General features: G+C 44.7%; 1 protein-coding gene across 3 annotated transcripts in view; it reads right to left on the bottom strand.

Moving 5' to 3' along the window:
- slc30a9 (solute carrier family 30 member 9) overlaps positions 1 to 21233 on the bottom strand; it is a 191296-nt gene extending 170063 nt beyond the window's left edge. The window contains exon 1 of one of the 3 annotated variants that reach the window (XM_038791311.1): positions 21082 to 21233. Coding sequence is in view for 1 of the 3 variants with exons in the window: in XM_038791310.1 (XP_038647238.1) it covers positions 21126 to 21140 (15 nt within the window). In the remaining 2 variants the exon portion in view is untranslated. The remainder of the gene's footprint in view (positions 1 to 21081) is intronic. The other 2 variants (XM_038791312.1, XM_038791310.1) reach the window with 2 other exon arrangements.
- Positions 21234 to 22256: the final 1023 nt, after the last annotated feature.

Consider the following 22256-nt stretch of genomic DNA (forward strand, 5'->3'; position numbering starts at 1 on the left):
CTTTTTTAAACAGTGCTGTCACGTTTGCTAATTTCCAATCTGCCGGGACCACCCCAGCATCTAGTGAATTTTGGTAAATTATCACGAGTGCATTTGCAATTTCCCTAGTCATCTCTTTTAATACCCTGGGAAGCATTCCATCAGGGCCAGGAGACTTGTCTTCACTACCTCCTTAGTGAAAACAATCCTCTCAAGGTCCTCACCTATCATAGCCTCATTTCCATCAGTCACTGGCATGTTATTTGTGTCTTCCACTGTGAAGACCGACCCCCAAAACCTGTTCAGTTCCTCAGCCATTTCCTCACCTCCCATTATTAAATCTCCCTTCTCATCCTCTAAACAACCAGTACTTACCTCAGCCACTCTTTTTTGTTTTATATATTTGTAGAAACTTTTACTATGTTTTTATATTCTGAGCACGTTTACTCTCAATCTATCTTACTCTTCTTTATAACTTTTTTAATAGCTTTCTGTTACTCCCTAAAGCTTTCCCAGTCCTCTAGTCTCCCACTAATCTTTGCCACTTTGTATGCTTTATCCTTCAATTTGATACTCTCCCTCATTTCCTTAGATAGCCACGGTCGATTTTCCTTCTTTCTACCATCCTTCCTTTTTGTTGGTATAAACCTTTGCTGAGCACTGAAAAATTGCTTTGAAGGTTCTCCACTGTTTCACCATAAAGTCTTTGCTCCCAGTCTAGCTTAGCCAGCTCTTCTTTAATCTCCTTTGTTTAAGCACAAAACACTAGTGTTTGATTTTACCTTCTCACCCTCCATCTTTATTTTAAATTCCACCATATTGTGATCGCTCTTACCGAGAGGATCCCTAACTATGAGATCATTCATCAATCCTGTCTCATTATACAGGACCAGATATAGGATCGCTTGTTCCCTCGTAGGTTCCATTACATACGGTTCTAGGAAACTATCGCGGATACATTCAACAAATCCAGCAACAGACACATTCTGTTCGACCCAAACATGGGACTGTCTGGTGGAATGCCACCACCAGTTCCAGGGAAAATATAATGGAACAGACACCTTGAGATGGAACTGCTGACAGCTGGGGAAAGGGGTTGCGGAATTGATATACCTTTGGGTTGGGGAGGAGGATTTGACAGCTTGGAACTGTGTCAACAGCTCAAGGCAGGCGCGACAAGAGTTCATTCTCGGTGTACACCGCTCGAGCATTTGGACAGCTGGACAAAGTGAGCATCCCATCTGTGAATACGGTCAGCTCAGGATTATAGGGTGGGGTGGGGGTAAATCAGAACTAAAATCTGCTGGAACACAGTCATTGATGGGTGGGGGCACTGTAAATTCTATGATAAACTCCTCCCCAAGGCTGCCTTGACTGACCTGGTCAAACCAATTGACATGTAGATTAAAATCCCCCATGATAACTGCTGTACCATTTCTACGTGTATCAGTTATTTATTTATTGCCTGCCCCACCATAATGTTACTATTTGGTGGCCTATAGACTACTGCTATTAGTGACTTTTTCGCCTTACTATACCTGATTTCCACCCAAATAGATTCAACCTTATCCTCCATAGCACCGATGTCATCCCTCACTACTACCCGGATGTCATCCTTAAATAACAGAACTACACCACCTCCCTTACCATCCACTCTGTCCTTCCAAATAGTTTGATACCCTTGGATATTTAACTCCCAGTCGTGGCCATCCTTTAACCATGTTTCAGTAATGGCCACTAAATCATAGTCATTCACGTGGGAGGAAACCCTGCAGGCACGGGAAGAATGTGCAAACTCCACACAGTCAGCCCAGGTTAGAATCAAACCAGGGCGCTGTGAAGCAGCAGTGCCAACCATTGTGCCTTCAAGTATTTTGTAGGTTTCAAAGAAGTCACCTCTCATTCTTAGAAACTATACATGCCCAATCTCTCTTATCCCGCCACTCCTGGAACAAGTCTGGTGAATCCTCATTCCATTCCCTCTACGGCAATTATATCCTCCTGTTAATTGCACACGGTACTCCAGATGCGGTCTAACCAAGGTACAATTGAAGAAAGACTTCACCACTCCTGTGTAACCAAAATATCAGAACCAAATCAGAGAGGAAGTTTACAGATGTAATGCATATCTTTTTTAATAAGGGGATTTGGGGTTTTGGGGAGAAGACAGGAGAATGGGGATGAGAAAATAATAGCCATGATTGAATGGCGGAGCAGTCTCGATGGGCCAACTGGCCTAATTCTGCTTCTATGTCTTATGGTCTTATGACATTCCAGGATGAGATTGTCAGTTTTTTGATCACTCGGAATCAAGCTATAGGGGAGTAGGTGAAAAAAGTGGGATTGAAACGAAAGATCAACTATAGTTTCCATGAATGGTGGAAGAAGCTCAACAGGCCATATATTATACGTCTGCTCCTATTTCTTATTTTATCACAACCCTATTTATCCTGTTAGCAGCAGGGAATCTGTGGAAACAAACTTTGCGAATAAAGGCAAAAAGTCTATCCTACCTACCCTTAAGATCATTATATGAGGTGATCAGGAAACTTTATCAGGGCAGCACAGTAGCACACGGGGCAGTACGGTAGCACATGTGGCTAGCACTGTGGCTTCACAGCGCCAGGGTCCCAGTTTCCATTCCCTGCTGGGTTACTGTCTATGTGGAGTCTGCAAGTTCGGCCAGTGTCTGCGTGGATTTCCGCCGGGTTCTCCGGTTTCCTCCCACAATCCAAAGACATGCAGGTTAGGTGAATTGGCCATGCTAAATTGCCCTTGGTGTCCAAAAAGGTTAGATGGGGTTATTGGGTTATGGGGATGGGGTGGAAGTGAAGGCTTAACTGGGTCAGTGAAGACTTGATTGGCCGAATGGTCTCCTTCTGCACTGTATGTTCTATGTTTAAAAGGCAATTTATAGCCACCATTTGTGTTCTAGGTAAAGGTGGAACAATTCTTAAAAACAATTATATGAACTATATAGAAGCTATTTAAAAAGGGCAGAAAGCTTCTAGCAAACTTAAATATGTATTTTTTTCCAAACATGCTGATAACTGTTTACCTAGTTTTGTATTTTGATCATAACATTAACAAGGAGGTAAACGTAAAAATAGAAAATTGTACCAAAATCATGAAAATTAATTTCCAGTTGGAAAAACATGCCATTTGTAAGAGATCATAATATTAACCAATTAGGAAAGAGAGAATACCAAATTTTAAAAACTGTCATGGATTTAAGACCATAAGACATAGGAGTGGAAGTAAGGCCATTCGGCCCATCGAGTCCACTCCGCCATTCAATCATGGCTGATGGGCATTTCAACTCCACCTACCAGCATTCTCCCCGTAGCCCTTAATTCCTCGCGACATAAAATTTGTAACTGCTTTATAAATAAAATTATGGAACAGATTTCATATGCATTAATGCCCCAACTTTTTTCTACTTTACCCTCAAACTCACTTACACTTCCTTACTGCAATACTCTGTCTCAAGCTATATACTTAGTGACACCACATCCCACACCAGCGTTTTTCAAAGTAGGGGTTGCGACCCATGGGTGGGATGGTGTAAAATGGGTCATCAGAAATTCATAGAAAATACAGTGCAGAAAGAGGCCATTCGGCCCATCGAGTCTGCACCGACCCACTTAAGCCCTCACTTCCACCCTATTCCCGTAACCCAATAACCCTTCCTAACCATTTTGGTCACGGAGGGCAATTTATCATGGCCAATCCACCTGACCTGCGTGTCTTTGGACTGTGGGAGGAAACCAGAGCACCCAGAGGAAACCCACGCAGACACGGGCCGAACGTGCAGACTCTGCACAGACAGTGACCCAGCGGGGATTCGAACCCGGGACCCTGAAGCTGTGAAGCAACTGTGCTATCCACTTGTGCGACCGTGCTGCCCCCAAATGATCCCCAAAGATTGCCTGACCATTTTATCAGTTTTCTCCTTGGATAAATTCTCACTGCAGTAGTGTATAAACACATGCTGATGTAGAAGCCAGTGCCGTGAACTTTCTTGCTTTCCTGGGTCATGGTTAGTCCCTGCAACCGACACAACCTCCAGTGACTCCTGTTTCTGCAGCAGCCGATCAGCCAAGTTAAACAGCACCTACAACTAAAACTGTGTTTAAAAGAAAAATCTTTAAATTGCTTTCCTGAAGATACTCCTTTTGCATAGAGGTAGTTTTCAGTCACGCCTCATGCTCTTTTTTGCCAAGCCTTCATCTCCCATCCAAAACTAAATGACTGCATACTGGAATATGTTTACACAAGTACCCCAAGCAGGAACTCATAGCCAGAGGACTCCCACAAACAACATTTATCACATAATTCCTGTGTATCCTGTGGGGATCTTGCGCTTTTCAATTGGGCCAATTCATATTTGCCCCGTTCTGAACTTGAATCTGGGGAGACAGGCGTGGGAACTCCATCCATCCCAGTCAGAGGAAAAAAAAATGCATCTGTTCAGAGATTTTTATTACAAGTTATTTACATAGGAATTAGGAGCAGAAGTAGACAATTCAGCCCTTCGAGCCTGCTCCGCCATTCAATCAGATCATGGCTGATCTCTTCCTGGTCTCAAAGCCACCCTTCTACCTGTTCCCCATATCCCTTCAACCCATTTTTAAAAATCAGAAATATATTTATCTGTCTTTTGAAACCATTTAATGATTCGGACTCCACCGCACTATGGGGCAACAAGTTCAACCAATTCACCACCCTCTGCGAGTAGCAGTGCCTCCTCATTTCAAGTTTTAAATCTACCGCCTCTCAACCTATATCTGTGACCTCTTGTTCTAGAAGGGGGAACATTTGGCCTACATTTACTTTATCAATCCCTTTTTAGTATTTTACATATCTCAATCACATCCCCTCTCATTCTTCTAAACTCCAGCGAGTATAAGCCCAAATTGTTTAATCTCCCCTCATAGGTCAACTCCTTCACCACCAGAATCAATCTAGTGAACCTCCTGTGAACTACTTCCAATGTCACCACAGCCTTCCTCAAATAAGGAGACCAAAACATGACAATACTCCAGATTCTCACCAGACGGCAGCACGGTAGCTTGTGGTTAGCACAATTCCTTCACAGCTCCAGGGTCCAAGGTTCGATTCCCAGCTTGGGTCACTGTCTGTGCGGAGTCTGTACATTCTCCCCGTATGTGCGTGGGTTTCCTCCCACAGTCCAAAGATGCGTAGGTTAGGTGGATTGGCCATGCTAAATTGCCCTTAGTGTCCAAAATTGCCCTTAGTGTTGGGTGGGGTGACTGGGTTATGGGGATAGGGTGGAGGTGTGGACCTTGGGTAGGGTGCTCCTTCCAAGAGCCGGTGCAGACTCAATGGGCTGAATGGCTTCCTTCTGCATTGTAAATTCTATGATTCTATGATTCAGATGTGGTCTCACCAACACCCTTTACAATTGGAACAACACTTCTCCACTTATCTCCAGTCCTTTTGCAATAAATGCTAACATTCAATTTGCCTTTCTTATTACATTTTGTATCTACATACAGACTTTGTGATTCATGAACAAAGAAACCCAGATCCCTCTGCCCAAACACATTTCGAACCTACTTTTCATTTAGATAATAATTTGCCTATTTTTTGGCATTTTATGCTCCATTGATATTTTAGTATCATTCGCAATTTTTGCTATGTTGTACTCTCTCTGCTATATAGATTAGAAACAGTTGAGGTCTGAGGACTGAACCCTGCAGCACCTTGTCAAGTGCCTTCTGGAAGTCTAGATATAGCACATCCGCAGGTTTTTCATTATCGACCTTGGTTACATCCTCAAAGAACTCAAGCAAGTTTGTCAAGCATGACTTACCCTTCATAAAACCATGCTGACAAGGGTGGATTGAGCTTTGTCTTTTCAAATGTTCAGTCATCTCTTCAATGATTGATTCCAGTAATTTCCACACCACAAAGGTCAAGCTAACCGGTCTATGGTTTCCTACTTTTTGCCTTTCTCCCTTTTTGAATAGGGGAGTTACATTAGTCTGTTTCCAATCCACCGGAACCTTTCCAGAATCCAGAAAATTTTGAAATATCATAACCGATACATCTACGGTCTCTGCTCCCACCTTCTTTAATTCCCTAGGGTGCAGGCCATCAGGTCCCAGAGACTTATTGCCTTAAGTCCCGTTAGTTTGTTCAATACCTAGTCATTGTTATTGCACCAAGTTCCTCTGCATTAACTGCAGTTCTTGGAAAATCCTTTATCGTAAAGGCAGAGGCAAAATATTGGTTCAGTGTCTCTGCCATCTGTGCGTTCCCTATTATTATCTCACCAGTATCATCCTCTAAAAGGCCAACATTTACTTTAGCTATTCTCTTCCTCTTTATATACTTATAAAAGCTCTTGACATCAGTGTTTATGTTTTCTGCTAGTTTCCTTTCATAGTTCATCTTAGCATTTTTGATTCTATTTTTAGTTGCTTTTTGCTGACCCCTAAAGTTCTCCCAATCTTCCAGTTTACCACTAGCTTTTGCAGTATGATATGCACTAGTTTTTGCCTTTATGTTCTCTTGGCTTCCTCGTTTCGCCATGGAACTTTTTTCTCCCTTTTACAATCCTCATCCTCTCAGGAATAAACTTTAATTGAGAGGTCTTTAAAATCTCCCTGAACATCTCCCATTTGTTCCTAACTGTCGTGCCCTCAATTATGTGTGCCCAGTCCACTTGGGTCAACTTTCCTCAGGCCTGTATAATTACCTCTTTACTTAGATCTCCAAACAAAATAAAATAGAAAATATGTACTTATTTATATGTTATACTTTTAATAATACAGAAGTGCCATCATTGAATGTGACATTTTAAAAAATAACTATGTAGAATTTTTGTTAATGTGATGTGGGTCCAGAGTTTCAACGATTTTGTAAAAGTGGGTTACTGGAAAAAGTTTGTCAAACATTGTCCTACACCAGGGGTGGGCAAACTTTTCCGTGCAAGGGCCACATTCAGAAATTCACAATTCACAAAGGGCCGCATAGTATATTAAGTAAAATAATTACTTCATCCGGTTATGATTCTTGGCGCCTCATATAGAACATAGAACAGTACAGCACAGAACAGGCCCTTCGGCCCTCGACGTTGTGCTGAGCAATGATCACTACTCAAGTCAACGTATCCACCCTATACCAGTAAGTAACCCAACAGCCCCCCCCCCCCATTAACCTTAAAAAAGAATTTTTTTTTTTTTTTTAATGACTTGGTGGGCCGCAGAAATACTTTTGGTGGGCCGCATGCGGCCCGCGGGCCGTAGTTTGCCCACCCCTGTCCTACACTGTAGCAAGTACAGCTTATTTACTAAACCTGCTGTGCCAATCTTCAATAGTTCCCTGTACCCCCAAAATTATGACAAACACACATTTGTTTCAATTTCTCACTCCATAGCTTCACACCACTCCACCCAACAAATCTCTTCAGCCCCATGACCAAGTTTGCATCCTCTGCTTTTTCAATTCAGAATTATTGTGTGCTTCCTTCTCCCACCCACCTCCCCCAGCAGTACAGCTAACATCCATCAGGATCCAGAACTTTAAAACTTTCCCTTAAACCAGCTTTGTTCCATCTCTCGCCATACAGAATACAATCCAAAACCTATCCCTTCAACCAAATCTTATTCCCTCAAGCCTTGAATACCCTCTTCCCTCCCCCCCCCCCCCCCCCCCCCTTCCATCTATAATTGTGAAGCACCTTTGTTGTTTTGATACATTAAGTGCAAACTTTGTTGCTAACTTTAGCTCAAAAAGGAAACGGTTAATCACCACGAATGGAATTTTAAAAAATACCTCAACTAAGCGTTGGGATAAGAAAATCACTCCAGAATAATGACCAATATTAATCAAAGTAAAATATGATTTAGGATCATTATTTGGCAAAAGGTCAAGTTAGCAATGTTGTTCATCTCTTCATATGTTGCAAAATCCAATCAAATGTTAACCTGAACTAAACAATTTTATCAAAACTCTTAAGAAGCGGAAGCTTTCACTCCAAACATCATCGAAGAGCATCAGTTTAGATTTTTTTTAAACGTAGAAGGAACTAACTGGCAATAGTTTTGACCAAGATTTACACAAAATACTCAAAGCAGATAACACTAATTCATCCAAGGCTTCTTATAACTGAAAACACGAGGAAGACATTAAATGGTTTATGATTAGGAAGAAAAGACTCAATCGTGTAATTTAGTAATTCGAGTTATGTTCTTTAAACCACATGATTACATTATCTCCGTGAAATACTTCTCATTTTAGAGCAAATGACAACCCCCCCCGACCACCCCACACAACAACCCCCCCCGACCACCCCACACAACAACCCCCCCGACCACCCCACACAACAACCCCCCCGACCACCCCACACAACAACCCCCCCCCGACCACTCCACACAACAACCCCTCCCCGACCACCCCACACAACCCCTCCCCGACCACCCCACACAACAACCCCTCCCCGACCACCCCACACAACAACCCCCCCCCCCCCCCCCCCCCCCCCGACCACCCCCACACGATGCCGGCGGTAGAAGGGGAGGGAGAGATAGTGGTAGCATTAGACGCGGAGAAGGCCTTTGATAGGGTTGAGTGGGGGTACCTGTGGGAGGTGCTGGAAAGGTTTAGGTTTGGGGAGGGGTTTGTCAGGTGGGTGAGGCTGTTATATGAGGCCCCGATGGCAAGCGTAGCCACGAATAGGAGGAGATCGGAGTACTTTTGGTTGTACCGGGGGGGTGAGGCAGGGGTGTCCCCTGTCCCCATTGCTCTTTGCGTTGGCAATTGAGCCCCTGGCCATGGCGTTGAGGGAGTCGAGGAATTGGAGGGGTCTGGTGCGGGGTAGGGAGGAGCACCGAGTGTCATTATACGCAGATGACCTGTTGCTTTATGTGGCAGACCCAGTGGGGGTAATGCCGGAGGTGATGCAGATCCTTAGGGAATTTGGGGGCTTTTCTGGGTACAAGCTCAACCTGGGTAAGAGTGAGCTGTTCGTCATGCACCCGGGGGATCAAGAGGAGGGGATTGGTAGGCTCCCGCTGAAAAGGGCGGGGAGGAGCTTTCGGTACCCGGGAGTCCAGGTGGCTTGGAGCTGGGGGGGCCCTTCACAAGCTTAACCTCACTAGGCTGGTGGAGCAAATGGAGGAGGAGTTTAAAAGATGGGACATGTTGCCGCTGTCGCTGGCGGGTAGGGTGCAGTCCGTCAAGATGACGGTGCTCCCAAGGTTTTTGTTTCTGTTCCAGTGCCTCCCCATCCTTATCCCGAAGGCCTTTTTTAGGAGGGTCAACAGGAGTATTACGGGATTTGTATGGGCGCATGGGACTCCGAGGATGTGAAGGGTGTTGTTGGAGCGGGGCAGGGATAGGGGGGGAGCTGGTGCTGCCCAACCTCTGTGGGTACTACTGGGCTGCCAACCCAGCGATGGTGCGTAAGTGGGTAATGGACGGGGAAGGGGCAGCATGGAAGAGGATGGAGATGGCGTCCGGCGTGGACACGAGCCTGGAGGCGCTGGTAACGGCGCCGTTGCCGCTCCCTCCAATGAGGTATACCATGAGCCCGGTGGTGGCGGCTACACTCAAAATTTGGGGGTAATGGAGACAGCATAGTGGGGAGCTCGATGGAGTCCCCAATACGGGAAACCACCAGTTTGTACCAGGGAGCATCGATGGTGGGTTTCTGGGCTGGCACAGGGTAGGTATTAGGAGGTTGAGGGACCTGTTTATGGATGGGAGGTTTGCGAGCCTGGGTGAGTTAGAGGGGAAGTTTGGGCTTCCCCCAGGGAACATATTTAGGTACATGCAGGTTAGGGCGTTTGCCAGGCGGCAGGTGGAGGGGTTCCCTCTGCTGCCCCCACGTGGGGTACAGGACAGGGTGCTCTTGGAGGTGTGGGTGGGAGGGGGGAGGATTTTGGACGTGTACCACGTCATGCAGGAGGTGGATGAGGCCTCGGTGGAGGAGCTGAAGGGTAAATGGGAAGAGAAGCTGGGTGAGGAGATTGAGGAGGGGACGTGGGCAGATGCCCTGGAAAGAGTGAATTCCTCCTCTTCCTGTGCGAGGCTTAGCCTCATACAGTTCAAGGTGCTGCATAGGGCCCACATGACCTGGACGAGGATGAGCAGGTTTTTCGGGGGCGAAGACAGGTGTGCTAGGTGCTCGGGGAGCCCAGCGAACCACGCCCATATATTCTGTGCATGCCCAGAGCTGGGGGAGTTTTGGAAGGGGGTAGCAAGGACGGTGTCGAGGGTGGTAGGATCCAGGGTCAAGCCAGGCTGGGGACTCGCAATTTTTGGGGTTGCAGTGGAGCCGGGAGTGCAGGAGGCGAAAGAGGCCGGTGTTCTGGCCTTTGCGTCCCTAGCAGCCCGGCGGAGGATCGGGGGAAGGGAGAAATGTGTATATGTGTTTATTGAATATGCCGGGTGTTTATCTATTTCTTCTTTTTGTAGTTACTGGGGGGGGGGGGGTTTGGTTTTGGGGGTTAGTGTGTTTTTCTTTTGGTTGGTGGTAATACTGGTTTCTTGTTATTTTCTGTTTTTGATATGTTTTGGAAAATCTCAATAAAAATTATTTAAAAAAAAAAGAATTAGCCAACTTAACATACTTTGGAATAGATTATTCAGTATTATTATAAAAGCTATACTAATGGATACTCTATGAAAACTAATCAAGGTCGCCAATAATTGGAAAGAGGCATCTGAACAGACATCTTTTGATTACCATTATTGTATCAAGAGTAACAATACAACAGATGGCTAAACAGTAACCTCCAGGCATGCTGGAATAAAACATAGGTCAGGAATGGGACTACAAAAGTGTGGCACTGATTAATCAACCAACAACCCCTTTCGACTGGCTCGCTGTTTGGAATACAGAAGGAATGAAAAAGTAGGCTGGTATTATTTATTTTTAAAAGTTTGAACTTCCATTTTATTTGACACATTTACATGCACTATAAGCTGTACATTCTGCAGCTATTTTAGGATAAATATTTTCTCATTAAGTTACTTGTTTTATTTTAAAGTATTTTCCAATTCTAATTAGGAAGACTTAATATTTTAAAAATTGTTAAAATACTTAAAATATCCACAACCCTGTCTGAAGCCTTGGTTCTGCATTCTAAGTGATTCAAAACAACACTTACAGAAACGCAGGAGGTATGTTAGCAACTCAAAACAGAAAAGACAAGTAAATTCAAGCCATGGCTCAGAAAAGAACAGCTGTAATAAATGAAAAAAGGAAGAAAAATTAGGTGAAGAATGTAATACAGCTTAAGATAGTTGGACAAAGTGAGAACTGAATCATGAATAGAAGGAATCAAGACTCAAAATACAGCAAGAATGGACTAGTCAATTTCTTTTCTCTGGCAAATGGAACCACTAGAAAGTCCACTGTGCAACTGGAATATCAATTGCCCAACAGGCAAAATGGAAGCACAGTGATTAGCATGGTTGCCTCAGCACCAGAGATCCGGGTTTGATTCCGACCTCGAGTGACTGCTTCCCATGTCTGCGTGGGTTCTCTCTGGGTGCTCCGATTTCCTCTCGTCCAAAGATGTGGTTAGGTGGATTGGCCATGCTAAATTGCCACTTGGTGAGATTAGGGGGATAGGGTGAGAGATTGGGCCTTTCAGAGTGTCAGTGCATTGGGCTGAATGGCCTCCTTCTGCACTGAAGGGATTCTATGAAACAGCTAAATCAAACTGTGATAAACACAATTTATCATTGGCTGCTCCCATTCTAGGTAATTTGTTCACTCATGGGACATGTTGCTGGTTAGGTCAGTATTTAATGACCTTTCTTAATTGCCCTCGAGAATATGGCAATGAGCCGCCTTAATGAACAACTGCAGGCCATGTGGTTTTGGTACGCCCAAGGTTCTGCGATGGAAGAAATTACAGGATTTTGGCCCAGCTACAGTGATAGAATAGTGACATATTTCCAAGTTAGGATGGTTTATGGCTTGGAGGGAAAATTGCAGATGGTGGTGTTCCCATACATCTGCTGCCCTTGTCCTTCTAGATGATAGTGGTCATAGATTTGTACAGTGTGAAGGAGGATTGGTGAGTTCCTGCAGTGCACCTTGTAGAAGGTACACACTGCTGCCACGGTGCATCAATGGTGAAGCAAGTGAATGTTTGTAGATGTGATGCCAAACATGCAGGCTGCTTTATCCTGGATGGCACCGAGCTTAAGAGTGTTGTTGGAGAGGGAGCAGCATGGTGGCGCTGCCGCACAATGCCGAGACCTGGGTTCGATTCCAGCCCCAAGTCACTGTCCGTGTGGAGTTTGCACATTCTCCGTGTCTGCGTGGGTCTCACCCCACAACCCAAAGATGTGCAGGCTAGGTGGATCAGACACGCTAAATTGCCCCTTAATGGAAAAAAAAATTGGGTACTTTATATTTTTTTTTAAAGTGTTGTTGGAGCTGCAACATCCAGGCTACTGGAGAGTGTTTCAATTCTTGATTTGTGCATTGTGGACAGGCTTTGGAGAGTCAGGAGGCGAGTTATATGCCATAGAATTCCTAGCTCTTACAGCCACAGTATTTATATGGCTAGTCCAGTTCAGTTTCAGGTCAATGGTAACCTCCAGGATGTTGATAGGAGATTCGACTATGGCAATGCCAGTGAATTTCAAGGGGCAATAGTCAGATTCTCTTATGTTGGAGATGTTCACTGTCTGACAGTCATCAGCCCAAGCTGAATATTGCCCAGGTCTTGCAACATTTGCTGATGGACAGCTTTAGTATCAGAGGAATCATAAATGGAGAACATGATCAAACATCCCCAATTATAGATTATAGAAAGAAGGTTTTTGATGAAGCAGCTAAAGACAGTGGCTTAGGATGGCATCCTGAGGAATGCCTGCAGTGACACCCTGGAACTGATGCAACCATCTCTTCCTTTGTGGTAGGCATGACACCAAATCAGCAAAGAGTTTCTCCCCAATTCCCATCAACGCCAGCTTTGCTAAGGCTCCTTGATGCCATGCCCAGTCAAATACTGCTTTGATGTTCAGGGCCACTCTCTAACCTTACTTCTGGAGGTCAGCTCTTTTGTCCCTGTTTGAACAAGGGCTGTAATAATGAGGTCAGGAGCAGAGTGATCTGAGCAGAACCCAAACAGATCTCAATTATTACTTTGACACACTCATTTAGTCAAAGTATATTTTGCAACAATGTGTGGACTTTGTGCCGAAACAAACATTGAAGCTTGATTGAAGCCAAGAGCACTCGCCATTTTTGAAGAGTCAATCTGACAGCAACTTCCAGTGACCACACATGTACTCTTAAATGTAAATTGGAAGATGCTGTCTGCCAATGCCTAGATGGCCATAATTGTATCTGATCATCTGACTAGCTGTTCAAATATATTAAATGATATGAATCGTATTTGCCCTTTGTGTACAGTACATTAAACGTACCAGAACAGGTCAACGATTGTCCGTTTTAAATCATAAGATAAGTCTTAATTGCTAAATCACCTCCCTGAGAGCAAAAAATAACGTTTACCAATCTGGAGTCTCCGACCATCAAAATTTCAATTATTAGAACCATAGTAAAGTTACATTGAAAATGGGAGCAAGCCATTCGACCCCTCGAGTTTGCTCCGCCTTGCTGATCCTCTTATAACTGATCCTCTATCTTATCATACACCTGCTCTCTCCCCACAGCCTGACACCTTTAGAGTCTAGAAATGTATTTCCTTCTTAAATATATTCAGTGACTTGGTCTCCATAGCCTTCTGTGATAGACAATGCCACCGTTCATTACCCTCCGACTCATCTTAGTTCTAAATTATCCTGAGACTGCGGCCCCTTGTTCTTGGTTCCACCACCACCCCACCCCCTCGCCCCCCCCCCACCACCATCCTGCCCACACAACCAGAGGAATAATCCCTGCATCCAGTCATGTCATTATTTTAAAAGTTTCAGCGAGGTAGGTTCCTTCTCATTCTTCTGAACTCCAGCAAATACACACCTAGTCAGTACAATTTCCCCTCATACGACAATCTTGCCATCCCAGAAAATCAGTCTGGTGAACCTTTGTTGCACTCTCACTATCCACTCTCTTAAAGATATCAACTCCAGGTGTGGTCTCGCCAAGGCCCTCTACAACAGCTGTAAGCCATCCTTGCTCCTGTACTTAAATGCTCTTGCAATGAAGACCAATGTACCATTCCTAACTGCTAGCTGCGTCTGCATGCTTACTTTCAGTAATTGGTATAAGGACACCCAGGTCCCTTTACATCAACATTTCCCAATCTAACACCATTTAATAAATAATTAAATAATACTCTGGATTCTGTTATTTCTACCAAGTGAATAACGTCACACTTATGCACATTATACTGCATTTGCCTGCTTTCCTAGGTGAGACTTAGGAAAAGTTTTCTGAAAATCCAAATACAGCACATTCACTCATTCTCCCACATCTATTACTGCGCAGAAAGAAGCCATTCAGCCCTTCATTTCACTCACGCCCACAAAAGAGAAAAACAAAATAACAAACACTCCTTCTAATCCCACTTTCCAGCAACTGGTCTGGAGTCTTGCATGTTACAGCATTTCGGGTGCAGTTCCAGGTACCTTTTAAATGAGTTGAGCTTTTCAACCTCAAACCACCAATTTCAGCAGCGAATTCCAGACACCTACCACCATCTGGGTGAAAACGCATTTCCTCATGTCCCCTAGAATCCTTCTTTCAATCCCATAAATCTATGCCCCATGCTAACTGACCCATCAGCTGCAGGAAACAAGTCTTTCCTGATTTCCCTATCCAGGCTCATCAATTTTGTACACCTCAATTAGGTCACCGCCCAGGTGTCCTCTGTGCCAAGCCCCTAGCCTATCAAATCCCTCCTCATAGCTGCAATTTTCAAGCCCTGGCAACATTCTTGTAAATATCCTCTGCAATCTCTCCAGAGCTGTACACAAAACTTCAGCTGTGGCCCAACATTACAGCCCTACTTCTGTATTCTATGGTGGTTAGCATAAATGCTTCACAGCTCCAGGGTCCGAGGTTCGATTCCCGGCTGGGTCACTGTCTGTGCGGAGTCTGCACGTCCTCCCCGTGTGTGCGTGGGTTTCCTCCGGGTGCTCCGGTTTCCTCCCACAGTCCAAAGATGTGCGGGTTAGGTGGATTGGCCATGCTAAATTGCCCGTAGTGTCCTAAAAAGTAAGGTTGGGGGGGGGGGGGGGGGGGGGGGGGGGGGGGGGGTTGTTGGGTTACGGGTATAGGGTGGATACGTGTGTTTGAGTAGGGTGATCATTGCTCGGCACAACATCGAGGGCCGAAGGGCCTGTTCTATGCTGTACTGTTCTATGTTCTATACCTCAACCAATAAAGAAAAGCGTTCCTTATGTTTTCTTTAGCACCTTATGACACCTTCAGGGACCTGTGGACATGCACTCAGGTCTCACTTCCGCAACCCCTCTCAATATCCTTCCATTTATCGAGTATTCCTTTGCTTTGGGCACCTGCCCAATGCATCACCTCATACTTATCTGAATTAATTCCATTCACTTTTCTGCTCACTCAACCAAATCATTGATATTGTTCGGGAGCTATCCTCTTCACATGCAGACTCCGCACAGACAGTAGCCCAAGCCAGGAATTGAACCTGTTGCCTGGTGCTGTGAAGCAACAGTGCTAACCACTGTGCTGCCCACAGAGGGCGTTGCGCGCTTTTCATAGAATGCCTACAGTGCAAAAGGAGGCCCATTAAGCCTGCACCAACTCTCCAAAAGAGCACCCCACTTAGGTCCACTCCCCTGTCCTATCCTCATAACCCCACCTAACCTTTGAACACTACTGGGCAATTTAGCATGGCCAATCTACCTCACAAAGAATGTTACAACACAGGAACAGGCCCTCCGGTCCACCAAGCTTGCGCCGATCCAAATTCCTTATTTAGACTACTATTTGTATTCCTCCATTCCCCGCCCATGTGTCTATCAAGATACATCTTAAACACTGCCATCATGTCTGCCTTCACCACCTCCACTGGAAATGCGTTCCAGGCACCCACCACCCTCTGCGTGAAAAACTTCCCGCCTCTTACCTTGAACCTATGCCCCCTTGTAATTGAGTTTGCCACCCCTGGGAAAAAGCTTCTGACTATTCACCCTCTAAACCTCTTGTAATTCTGTAGACCTCGATCGGTTCTCCCCTCAGCCTCCGTCTTTCCAACTAAAACAATCCGAGTTTATTCAACCTCTCCTCATAGCTAACACCCTCCAGACCAGGCAACATCCTGGTAAACTTTCTTTGCACTCTCTCCAAAGCATCCACATCCTTCTGGAAGTGTGGCGGCCAGAACTGCACGCAAAGTTTTATATAACTGTAACATGACCTGCCAATTCTTGTACTCAATGACCCTGCCGACGAAGGCAAGTATGCCTTATGCCTTCTTGACCAGCTTATCCACCTGCATTGCCACTTTCATGGAACAATGGAGCGGAACGCCCAGATCCCTCTGTATGTCAATGCTCCTAAGGGTTCTGCCACTTACTGTATAATTCACACCTGAATTTGATCTTCCCAAATGCAGCATCACGCATTTGTCCAGATTGAACTCCATCTGCCATTTCTCGGCCCAACTCTCCACTCTTATCTATATTCTGCTGTATTCTCTGACCACCTGCAACTCCACCTATCTTAATGCAATTTGCAACTTGCTAATCAGATCTACATTTTCCTCCAGATCATTTTTATATATTACAAACAACAGTGGGTCAAGCACTGATCCCTGTGGAACACCAGTAGCTACAGATCTCAATTCTGAAAAACCCCCTTTCACTGCTACTCTCTCTCTCCTGTTGCAAAGCCAGTTCTTTATCCATCTAGCTAATACACCCCGAATCCTATGCAACTTTACCTTTTGTACCAGTCTGCCATGAGTGACCTTGTCAAACACCTTACTAAAGTCCATGTAGATGACATCCACAGTCTTTCCCTCGTCAATTAATTTTGTCACCTCCTCAAAAAAACTATCAAATTGGTAAGACATGACCTACCCCGCACAAAACCTTGTTGCTTATCACTAACAAGTCCATTCGCTTCCAATGGTGAACAAATTCTGTCCCTCAGCATCTTCTCCAACAGCTTCCCCACCACTGGTTCAGACTCACCGACCTATAATTACCTGGATTATCCCCGATTCCCTTCTTAAACAAGGGACAACATTGGCTATTCTCTAATCCTCTGGAACCTCGCCTGTGGTCAAAGATGATGCAAAGGTATCTCATCTACACATTTTGACTGTGAGAGGTAACTGGAACACCCAGAGGAAACCAACGCAGACACGGATGGGAAGAATGTCGAGTCACACAAGGTCCGAATCAAACCCAGGTCCCTGGCGCTGCGAGGCAGCAGTGCTAGCCACTGTGCCACCCCTTTCGTAGGTAGCTATCCAGAATCTAATCAAAAAATCCAAAAAAGGCCTGCGGGCATGTGTAAAGAATAACAGTCCAGGCCTTTATCTCCATCTGACAATTATGCAAACACTACTTCAAATTTGAATATTTTGCAAACTTGAAAAGGTTAGAGTATATTTTGCAAGTCTAAAAACATTAGAAGGATGAAGATTTAGTTGGTAGAAAGTCGAAGTAAAATCCATAAACTAACAACCCATTAAGTAATTGAACGCAAATAAGATTCTGCATCAGAGATTTCTTGGTGCTGCCAATGATAGCTATCTTCTCATACGTTTTGGGATATCAGATTCAGAAATACAAATAAATAATGTCAACAATTTTTTTAAATTATAAGGAGGATTCAGAAGCAATGGAATTGATGCAACAATTTTCACTAGTGATGATGGATTAGAGTTATGGAGTTTCTTGAGGTTTGAATTGTATTTTCCATTTGCAATTGACAGGAATACTGGCTGACCCCAAGAGTTAAAATAAAGTGATGGATTATTTGGACAGATTAGCCAGGTGAGAAGGCAATCATAAAAGGGTTAAAAAATCTTGAGAGCGCACTTATGACAACATGAAATTCACTGCCGCAACCCACTGTAGAAGCACAGTCCATAGGGATTACACAGTTGCTTAAATCAAATAGTAAAAAGATATGGAGAGCAAACAAACAGGCAAGTTTGAGATTAGGGAGAGGAAAACAAATCTTCCAGTGCTGCTGTTCAAGATTGCCAGTCCAAAGATATATGGGGATTGAGAGAGACAGAATTATACTGGGGTATTATGCCTCAAAGTGCAACAGTGGAACTACACACCAACAGGACATCAACAAATTCAGAGAAAACTGGAAGAAAAACCTGTTTAGAACCAAACCAGCTGCTGCACACCAAATGCCTTGGTTGAACAAGAATGCCTTGGTTGAACAAGAACAATGTGTTTGCAAAGCACTGATGATGTAGAAAACCCATCTGAAAGGGCATCATGTTGACGTGCACTCAAACAAGAGATATTTAAAGGATTTCAGCTGAAGGAGGTTATGAAGACGAGAGAGGTGAGGTTTTCAGATGTAAACACAAGGACAACTGGTGAAATTAGGAGACAAGGGATAAATGTAGGCCAGAAGGATGGCATTAAATGAGGTCTGGTGCAGGATAGCACACAGAACAGACATTTGGATGAGTTAAATTTAGAAATTATGCAGATTGAGGCACTTTCCAAGAGATTATTTTATTAGTCAAGTATGGCGATGTCAATGGCACAGATAAAAGTTTCAAGGCTGAGGTAGGACAGGTGCAGGGGGTGTTATGGCAGTATTACAAGTGGTCCGTATAATGGAGAGAACATGCAGGCAGTAACTCAGCTCAAATAAGATGTTGCAAACAGATTGGGTCAGCATCACCCCATCTCACATCACCCCTGGCATTCAGCTCTATCTGCCATATCTGAACCAGGGCTGTAATGTGGACAGGATGTTCAAGGTACCCAGGCCCAAAGCCCAATTTACAAAAACAAGGTACATGCAATATTCTTTCCATATCAGGTGATACAGTATCACATGATCAAACCTTCTGGTTTGGCAACCCTGTTTGTGTTATCAATTGCTCTCCAACAGTGCCCAGTGACAGGAAGCGAGGTGAACTAGAAGGAACTACAGCTCATATATAATTGAACATTAAACATGCCAATCTGGCAACATGGAAACAGTCGAGAAATCAAGAGAAGTTGAGTTTCATCAGCTAGCATATAATGAATAAAGCACAGGAAGAGAATATTCAGTCTACAATGCCAGTGAGGGCCCTGAAAGTGCTTTATGCGTAGCCCCACTCACCTGCTCTCTATAACCCAGTTCTTCTTTTTTCCTTCACGTATAAACAGAAATACAATATATTTTTGATGGTTCTTTTTGAATCTGCTTATATACATACTGTCAGTAAGTTACTGTTGAAATAATGTAGAAAATTGAAGTGTTATCAGCATTAACTGTTTACAGTGCAATTTAATTAGAGGTGGTGAGCCACTTTCTTGAACCCTTAGGAGTCCATGTGCTGTTGTTTACAAGAGTTCCCAAGTCAGGGTGGCAAGTGACTTGAGAAGTGAATTTGCAAGTCGTGCTTTTCCCATGTGGCCGTTTCCCTTGGATCTTCCAGTTAGAGTGTACTGGTTTAGGTGATCCTGTTGGAAAGAATCTTTACAAGGTGCAGCAGTGCATCTTGTAGATGGTAGACAATGCAGCCAGGGTGCATTAATGGTGGAGCAAACGTTTAAGCTGGGGAAGGGTACAAATCAAGTGGGCTGTTTTCCACTAGATGTGGAGCTTCTCAGGTACTGTTGGAACTACACTCATCCAGACAAGTGGGGAGTATACCACCACACTCAGGACTTGCAGACAGGCTTCACGAACTCGGGTGGTGAATTACTCTCTACAGAATTCCAAGTCTCTGACTTGCTCTTGTAGCCACACTATTTTCCAAGCTGGTCCAAATTAAGTATCTGGTCAGCGACTAATTCTCAATGTTGAGAGAGTTATTTAGCAATAAAAATGCAATTAAATGTTGTGGGGAGATGGTTAAATACTCTCCTGCTATAAATGGCCATTGCCTAGCAATTGCACAGCACAAATTTCACCTGACATCTAATCCTGGATACTGTCCAGGTTTTGCTGCATTTTAGGAATGGACTGCTTCAGCAATCAGAGGAGCCACAACTGGTGGAACATTATGTAAACATCCCCACTTCTGACCTTATGTTCGAAGGAAGGTCATTGATGAAGCAGCTGAAGATGGTTGTGCCGAGGACATCACCCTGCGGTACTCCTGCAGTGATGTCCTGGATCTGAGATGATTGGCCTCCAACTACCACAACCATCTTCCTTTGTGCCAGGTATGACTCCAACCAACAGAGACCCCCTCCCCCATTCCCACTCATTCCCACTCCCACAGACCCAGCTTCGCTGTACACAGGTCAACATTGCCCTGATGTCAAGGGCTATCACTCTCACATCACCCCTGGCATTCAGCTCTATCTGCCATATCTGAACCAGGGCTGTAATGTGGACAGGATGTTCAAGGTACCCAGGCCCAAAGCCCAATTTACAAAAACAAGGTACATGCAATATTCTTTCCATATCAGGTGATACAGTATCACATGATCAAACCTTCTGGTTTGGCAGTCCTGTTTGTGTTATCAATTGCTCTCCAGAATGTTCCTTTGGAGCTTGGCAGAACCCAAACGGGGATGGTACTGGCTGTGGGTGGAGGGTCCAGTTATTTGTACGAGATTTTTTTTAAATGTAGCAATAACACGAGCAGTTATTTGTACGAGATTTTTTTAATGTAGCAATAACACGAGCAGATATTACTGAGTGCTTCTATGATTTAGATCAGAAGGAAGTAAACAAACCACTGCCCGGCCCTCCACCCACTCAGTTCATTGAACCTGAATAAACAGAAAAGGTCAATGTCACCGAACTGGGACACACCGGCCGTTTCATTCAAATATTCAAATGGTTCGAACCGCCGAGCACGAGCGGAACTTCACCAGCTTCAGTCAGTCCCGGGCTCCAGGTGGCCGGCTCCAAACCCCCAACATTTCATCCCGAGACGTGTCTCGCGTTTAATACTTAATGGCGCACTGCTTAGGGTTGTGCCCCGCTTTCTTTCTTTCTCTCACTCTCTCTCTCACCTGCCTGTGTGCATGTGCCAGTAAGTAAAGCCCGCTTGTCCCACCTTAGATCCGTTCATGGCGCGCACTCCCCCGCTTACTCCCCTATCATCGCTGCCGGCCAGCTTCAGCTCACCCAAACTTTCCCGGGGGGGGGGGGGGGGGAGGAGAAAAACACAACCATCGCGAGGTCGCACCAGGATCGCCCCTCCCGCCCAATCAGCGGAGCGCAGCCGGGAACGTCACAATAGGGGGGTGGGCGCTGCTCGAGTGCGTGGTGAGATCTGATTGGAGGGTCTGGTTGGTTGCAGTGTTCGGAGCGCTCCCGTGATTGTTGCCTGCCAACGAAAATATTGGTCAAGTCGCAACCTGCGCGGGGCGCGACGGATGTTGTGTCAATGGGCAGTATGTGCGACCACATAGATGTGTTTGAGGAGGGATTTCAATGATGGGCGGATCATAGAATTTGCCGACAATAGATCTGGAATGAACTAACCGAAATAACTATGGCACAGAGGGAGGATTGACGTCTTCTGATCTATAAACTATACAGACACAAAAGCAGTTATTTATACAGCGCTTTCGAAGTAATGAAAAGGCTAGCATTATCAAACGAAGGTAGCCATGATGTGGAGATGCCGGCGTTGGACTGGGGTGAGCACAGCAAGAAGTCTTACAACACCAGGTTAAAGTCCAACATGTTTGTTTCAAAGCACTGCTCCTTCCTCAGGTGAATGAAGAGGTATGTATGAAACAAAGATGTTGGACTTTAACCTGGTGTTGTAAGACTTCTTACTGTTATCAAATGAAGTACGACATTGAGCCACATAAGGAGATATTAGTGATATACATAAATGATCTGGACAAAGGTATAAGTGGTCTGATGAGCAAGTTTGCAGCTGATACTAAGATTGGTGGAGTTGCAGATAGCGAGGCGGACTGTCGGAGAATACAGCAAAACATAGATAGATTGGAGAGTTGGGCAGAGAAATGGCAGATGGAGTTCAATCCAGGCAAATGCGAGGTGATGCATTTTGGAAGATCTAACTCAAGAGCAGACTATGGTCAATGGAAGAGTCCTGGGGAAAATTGATGTACAGAGAGATCTGGGAGTTCAGGTCCATTGTACCCTGAAGGTGGCAACGCAGGTCGATAGAGTGGTCAAGAAGGCATACAGCATGCTTGCCTTCATCGGA

Source organism: Scyliorhinus canicula, chromosome 3, assembly GCF_902713615.1.
Source record: "Scyliorhinus canicula chromosome 3, sScyCan1.1, whole genome shotgun sequence".
Classification (NCBI taxonomy): Eukaryota; Metazoa; Chordata; class Chondrichthyes; order Carcharhiniformes; family Scyliorhinidae; genus Scyliorhinus; species Scyliorhinus canicula.